Consider the following 6,695-nt stretch of genomic DNA (forward strand, 5'->3'; position numbering starts at 1 on the left):
TAGTTTGCCAATATCCTTCTGAAATTGGCATCTGTGCAAATCAACCCATCCCTGGTGACATTCTGGTTTGCAAGGGGAGAAATAAAACCTACCCAGTTCCTTCCACAATATGTGGCTTTCTCCTCTTCGTCCCTCCTCTAGATCTTCTATCTCACCTGCCTTATCTTTTCTCACACCCTTCTCACACACCCCAATGGTTTGGATGAGGCTCATTTTGCTAGTTGAAAATAAACCTGGTCAAAAACATGCTCACCTTTTTGTCTTGGAAAGTCCCAAAGTGTTTCTGTTTTCAGCATCTGCAAAGAAGGTGAATTTAAGGGGAAGAGAATGTAAGCCCCAAGGTGGTTTGGCTGGCTGCAAAAGCCCTTCCCTTCCCTTCCCTCTTTCTTCCCTTCTCTCTCCCTTCCCTTCTCTCTTCCTTTCCTTTCCTTTCCTTTCCCTTCTTTTCCCTTCCCTTCTCTCTTTCTTCCCTTCTCTCTTCCTTTCCTTTCCTTTCCTTTCCTTTCCTTTCCTTTCCTTTCTTTCCCTTCCCTTCCCTTCTCTCTTTCTTCCCTTCTCTCTTCCTTTCCTTTTCTTCCTTTCCTTTCTTTCCCTTCCCTTCCCTTCCCTTCTCTCTTTCTTCCCTTCCCTTCCCTTCCCTTTCCTTTCCTTTCTTCACTCTCCCTTCTCTCTTCCTTCCCTTTTCTTTCTTATCTTTCTTTCCCTTCCCTTCCCTTCCCTTCTCTCTTCCTTTCGTTTCTTTCCCTTCCCTTCCCTTCCCTTCTCTCTTCCTTTCCTTTCCTTTCCTTTTTCCCCCTTTCCTTTCCTTTCCTTTCCTTTCCTTCCCTTCCCCTTCTAAGCGCAGGGCAGAAGGGAGGCGAGCAGTATGGGGGGGGCAGGGCAGACTCACAGACCAGCCTCCGTCTATCCCTGGCCAGGCCTGCATCAGCTGGAGGATGCTGCCCATTCATGGGGAACTGAGTGGGGAGGAGAGGACCCCCTCTTTCCCTTTCATAGGCTCCTCTGAGGGGGGGTCCCACCAGGGCAAGGCCAAGGGAGAGGGGGGCTCCCCAGAGGCCCCCAGGTGCCCCCTTGCCCGCAGGGGCAGGACGGAGGCAGAGGCAGGGCTGCCCAGCCCTTCTCCTGAAGCAGACTCAGCCTCCAGCCCCAGCTGGTTCAGGGGGAAAAAGCAGTTTTAATTGGGGAAATAAAATATATCTAGATGACACCAGTGGCTCCTCTGAGTTTGCGTCGTTTGGGAGAGTCGTCCAGGGTGGTGTTTTCTTCCCGTTCTGAGGGGACCCAGCCGAAGATGAATTTGGAGGGGNTGCCCAGCCCTTCTCCTGAAGCAGACTCAGCCTCCAGCCCCAGCTGGTTCAGGGGGAAAAAGCAGTTTTAATTGGGGAAATAAAATATATCTAGATGACACCAGTGGCTCCTCTGAGTTTGCGTCGTTTGGGAGAGTCGTCCAGGGTGGTGTTTTCTTCCCGTTCTGAGGGGACCCAGCCGAAGATGAATTTGGAGGGGACTTCGGGGGGGGGGGTTAGTGGGAGTTGGGGACCCCCACTTGGCTGTCAGGGTTGGGGGTCAACTTGCTCTGGGTGGCCACAGCTGGTCTCTCTCAGCAAAGGTAGGAAAAGAGGGCAACACATTTAATGAATAAAGAATTTCTCCTCCACTTTTTGGCCTTTGCCAGGTTGGTCCAGAAAGTAGGCTATGAAATGGGAAGCATATAAATTTAATAGAAAGAAAGAAAGAAAGAAAGAAAGAAAGAAAGAAAGAAAGAAAGAAAGAAAGAAAGAAAGAAAGAAAAAAGAAAGAAAGAAAAAAGAAAGAAAGAAAGAAAGAAAGAAAGAAAAAAAGAAAGAAAGAAAGAGAGAGAGAGAGAGAAAGATAGAAAGAAAGAAAGAAAGAAAGACAAATAAGTGGGGGCGTCTGAGAGCCCCCCCCCCAAAGAAGGCTCCTCTGTTCCAAAGACCAGCCCACTTCTGGGCTTTCTAGAGCCGGGGCACCATCAGGTGGCAGAGTGACCCCCCCAGGACCCTCCTCTGGAGGCTCAGGGTTAGAGCCGGGCTCTCTTCCGGCTGTGTCACAACCTTCTCTGGGCCCTTGCAAGGTGGGCTGAGCTGTTCCGGGCAGGGTCATCCGGGCGCCTTGATAGGGTCGCGACTGACCACGAGGGGCTCCTCTCTGATTTTAGCCCTCTGGAGGCAGGACCCTCCCAGCCTGGGGGGGGGCATCTTTGCAACGGGGCCTGGGGGGCTTTTTTTGGAAGCCAGGCCGGGATGTGAGAAGCTCCCGTGGGCCTGGCACGGCACAGCCGGTGGCTGTAGTTATGGCCGACTGGAGTGTGCATTGCCCAGATGAGGGTCTGGTGGAAAAGAAATCCAGGGCTGGCTGAGGAATTCTGGGAGTTGGAGTCCACAAGTCTTAAAGTGGCCACGTTTGAAGACCCCTGCCTTATCCCATCCCAGCCAAAGGGCTCTCCAATCTCTTCTCAAAAGCCTCCAGTGATGGGGCATCCACAACTCCAGGAGCCAAAGGGCTCCATTGATTGATTGGAGTCCTCTTTGCTGAAGAGCTAATCGGCAGAAGGCAGGTTCACCTTCCAGGTGGGCTTTTAGGAAGAGGAAGGAAGGAAGGAAGGAAGGAAGGAAGGAAGGAAGGAAGGAAGGAAGGAAGGAAGGAAGGAAGGAAGGAAGGAAGGAAGGGGGTTTTCTCTAAGAAAAAGGTGTCATGTGTCTGACTAATGAAACACTTCAAAGAACTTTCAGGCATTGTTTAACCTAAAAAAGCCTTTATTAGTGTAAAGGAGCGTCAGCACGGCATGGAGGATGCCAAGATCTGAATTTCCCTTCCTTTGCACATCACATTCCAGGCATTTCCCCTCCCCTATTTTGGGGTCATGATTCACATCTTCCAATTAACCTTGAGGGCAAAGATTCCCTTCCGTTCCCTTCTGCGCTTTTCTCTCCTCTCCCATTCTCACCTGAATTAACTCTAAAAGTACCAGACAGTTCTGCATATTTTGTCAAAGCAAGAATATTCAATATTAGCAGCGTTGACAAAAGGCTTATTCCTATCTCTTCTGGGAATGCCCTTTCCGTAGCTTGCGTTGATTGTGTGGTAGTGGGTTGATTTTCGATAAAGTTTCATGGGTATACATTTTGTTGGAAAATGTTCTATAGGTGGTCTTTTTCCTGATTATTAGTTTTATTTATTGAACAGTTTTTACAGTCCACCCAACTCAAACGATCCTGGGTAGATTCCAAAAGCATGAAATCATATCTGAAACAATAAAAGAAACCAAAATGATTCAAACTAGAGGAACAATACATCAGCTGTGGGAAGTCAGCCCCCCCTCCAGAGAAAGAAATATTTTTGGAAATATTGAAAAGGCAGAATATATTTCTCTAAAGTATTTTAAAAGCAGAAACCAACCCCCCCCCCAAGTCTGTCTGTCCCAAACAGAAACCAGGTCTGCAGAAATGCAGATGTGAGAATCTTGTCAGAAAGACTGGAGTCAGGAAACTGGGATTAGGAAGAAAGATCCCTAGAATCAACACCAAAAATCTAAGAGCCATCAGCCCCAGCCCCAGGAAAGCAGGATATGACCCTTGGGACATAATAGGATTAACCCACCACCATCAGATTATCAGAAAGACACACTCAGACTCAGGTCAAAGTTCATGTTACAGGAACAACTCCAAACAAAAGGCTCCAGAGGGTATAAAAACCCACTCCCTACATGTGCTCACTCTGTCTTTTCGTTCAGAGCCATCTTCCTGTCTTGCTCTCCTCTTCAATAAACTGCAACCTTCTTTCTAAAGCAGTCTCCGTTTTGTTAATTCCCTGCTTGGACTGAACCCTGATGAAGACTTTTCCTTTAACACAGCCCAGGATGGAGCCCTACAAGCTCAGTTAGGGTTGAACACTCAGCAAAATAAAGTTGCCTTTAAAGATCTTCTGTAAACCATGATTAAAGTTTGGGCTTGTAATTTTTTGTTATATCTTCCCTGACTACATTCTACATTCTTTCTGACTTTCTGCATTCTTTGTTGGGGAATAGATAAACCCTACAGGAGGACTCGAGTTTTCTTCATTCTTCCACTTTCAGGCTTTCCAGAGCTTGATAATTTCCAAACCTAAATCCTGCTCTCCATGAACATCACATGGAGATGAGTTCTTATGGAATCAGCACCCTCTTCCCTCTCAGTGATTCTGGCAGGGGAACGTCCCGCATGGCTCAGCTCCAAAAGAGGAAGGGAAGGGAGGAGGCCACCAACTCAACAACCCCTTAGGAATCTGGCATAATGGAAGTAGCCTTGTGGTGGGGGTTAGCCCTAGGACGTCCTTCCCAAAACCATCAAGTTTACTTTTGAGAGCAGATCTAGCTCCCATTCTTACATCTGGGGGGTCTTTTTCCAAGATGCAAAAGTCCACTGCAGCCGGTCACGGATCTCCTTGGTCTTGGCCCCATATATCATGGGGTTGAGCATGGAAGGGACCAGCAAGTAGATGTTGGCCAGGAAGATGTGGACACTGTGGGGGATGCTGTGCCCAAAACGGTGAGAAAGGAAGGAGAAAAGTGCAGGGGTGTACAGAATGAAGATGACTCCCATGTGGGCCCCACAAGTGCCCAGGGCTTTGTGACGAGCCTCTAGTGATGGCAGGCGGAACACGGTCCACAGGATCCATCCATAGGAGGCGAAGATGAAGGTCAGGTCTCCTCCGACAACGAGGAGGGACACAGCCAACCCGTAGAGATTGTTGGGAGTGGTGTTCCCACAAGCTAGTTTTACTAGAGCCATATGCTCACAATAAGTATGAGAGATATTTCGTGAGTGACAGAATCTCAGCCTGAGCAAAAGTAAAGGAAAGGGTAAGATGATTACAAAAGCCCGGATAGCAATGGCTACTCCGAATTTGACCACCGTCCTTGGGGTCAACAGGGTTGTGTAGCTGAGTGGGTAGCAGATGGCCACATATCGGTCATAGGCCATGGCGGTGAGCGTCCCAGATTCCACAGCGGAGAGGGCGTGGACCGTGAACATCTGCACCAGGCAGGCAGTGAAGGTGATCTCCTGGGCCTTGGTCCAGAAGATGGCCAGCATCTTGGGCAGGATACAGGTGGGCATGGCCATGTCGGTGAGGGCCAGGATGGAGAGGAAGAGGTACATGGGCTGGTGCAGGCTGGACTCTGTCCAGATGACCCAGAGCAGGGTGGCGTTGCCCAAGAGGGACACGGCGTAGATGAAACAGAAGGGGATGGAGAGCCAGGCCTGGACACTCTCCAGTCCCGGAAGACCCAGGAGGAAGAAGGAGGTGGAAGGAGCCTGGCCACTGAGGTTGGAAGGAGCTAATAAGAGAGGAAGAAAAAGCAATTCTCAGAGAGAGTTTTGCTCATAGCCTTTGTCTCTCTTTCACTTGTGTAATAAACAGGATCCTAAGTGTGAAAAACAGTCACACATCACTTTTTTTCAAAGGACCCCCACTTTTGGCTCCTTCACCAAATCCTTGTTCTGCTTATTTAATTCTAAACTTTATTGGCCGACCGTCTTACCACAAGGTAACTCTGTGGTTACTACTCACCCTGCATTTTTTCACGCTCTTGGACTAGTCTGTGAATAAGAAATGGGAAAAGCTCCACTTACTGCCTGCAGGGAGAGAAAAGAGAGAAAAAGCAGAAGTTGGTTTCAGGTGGAACCTTCAAGGACCCTCGGAAATGGGGTCCTTCAACTCGGAAATGGGGCTTTCCAAGAGGGTAACCTCTTTCGAATCACAGACCAAAAAAAATCTGAGCTTCTCATCGATTCATACGAGGAGCTTCCCGGTAGAAGAAAAGTTGTATAGCTCCGTGATGAACGGTGGAGTTCCTGGTGCTCCCTTGGCTTTTCAAATTCTGGGCTTATTATGGGGAGAATTAGGAATTGGATCGATACTGTGGGTGTCCATTGATAATAAACATGGTTTTCTGCTTGATTGTTTGTTTGGTGTTTCATTTGGTCACCACGATGTAAAAAAGATAATTGAGACTCTGGAAAGAGGGCAGAGAAGAGCAACAAAGATGATTAGAGGTCTGGAGGCTAAAACGTACAAGGAACGGTTGCTGGAATTGGGTATGTCTGGTTTAATGAAAAAAGAAGGACGAGGGGAGACAGGATAGCAGCCTTCCAATATCTCAGGGGCTGCCCCAAAGAAGAGGGAGTCAAGCTATTCTCCAAAGCACCTGAGGGCAAAGACAAGAAGCAACAGATGGAAACTGATCAAGGAGAGAAGCAACCTGGAATTCGGGAAAAAAATTCTATTCATGAGAACAATTAACCAGTGGGACAACCTGCCCAGTGGGACAACCTACCCAGAGAAGCAGGGATTAACACCAGACAATCATACAAAAACCATATTTGACATCGATAGATGTCAACAATATTAATTTAATTCCTAATTCTTCTAATAAGAGGGAGAAAGCCACACCCCCACCATCATCTCCACGCAGTGTAAGTTGTGATATATAAATAGGGGGAAAACCCCACACTCTCTAACACTGATGATGCTACCTAGATGGGGAATGAAACGTCTACAAGAAAACCACCAAGGTCAGAGAGCACCAAGGAGTCCACACTCCATCCCCGAGTTCCTTAAATGTTCTTCTGTTGCTCGTCCCTCCTTAGAGTTCTCAAGAAGAAGCTGAAAGTTTGTGGTTTGGAAAAGCTTCT

At 48.1% G+C, this 6,695-nt stretch overlaps 2 protein-coding genes across 2 annotated transcripts in view; both read right to left on the minus strand.

The window, feature by feature from the left end:
- LOC107298426 (olfactory receptor 52D1-like) overlaps positions 1–3,135 on the minus strand; it is a 5,637-nt gene extending 2,502 nt beyond the window's left edge. The window contains exons 1-3 of the mRNA XM_029286517.1: positions 3,094–3,135; positions 1,230–1,350; positions 254–296 (exon numbers count right to left, since the gene is read on the minus strand). Coding sequence (XP_029142350.1) covers positions 254–296; positions 1,230–1,350; positions 3,094–3,135 — 206 coding nt within the window. The remainder of the gene's footprint in view (positions 1–253; positions 297–1,229; positions 1,351–3,093) is intronic.
- Positions 3,136–4,382: 1,247 nt separating this feature from the next.
- LOC107298427 (olfactory receptor 52D1-like) overlaps positions 4,383–6,695 on the minus strand; it is a 3,181-nt gene continuing 868 nt past the window's right edge. The window contains exons 2-3 of the mRNA XM_029286519.1: positions 5,634–5,636; positions 4,383–5,365 (exon numbers count right to left, since the gene is read on the minus strand). Coding sequence (XP_029142352.1) covers positions 4,383–5,365; positions 5,634–5,636 — 986 coding nt within the window. The remainder of the gene's footprint in view (positions 5,366–5,633; positions 5,637–6,695) is intronic.

This window comes from Protobothrops mucrosquamatus, unplaced genomic scaffold (assembly GCF_001527695.2).
Source record: "Protobothrops mucrosquamatus isolate PMUCROS unplaced genomic scaffold, P.Mucros_1.0 scaffold3960, whole genome shotgun sequence".
NCBI classification, from domain to species: Eukaryota; Metazoa; Chordata; class Lepidosauria; order Squamata; family Viperidae; genus Protobothrops; species Protobothrops mucrosquamatus.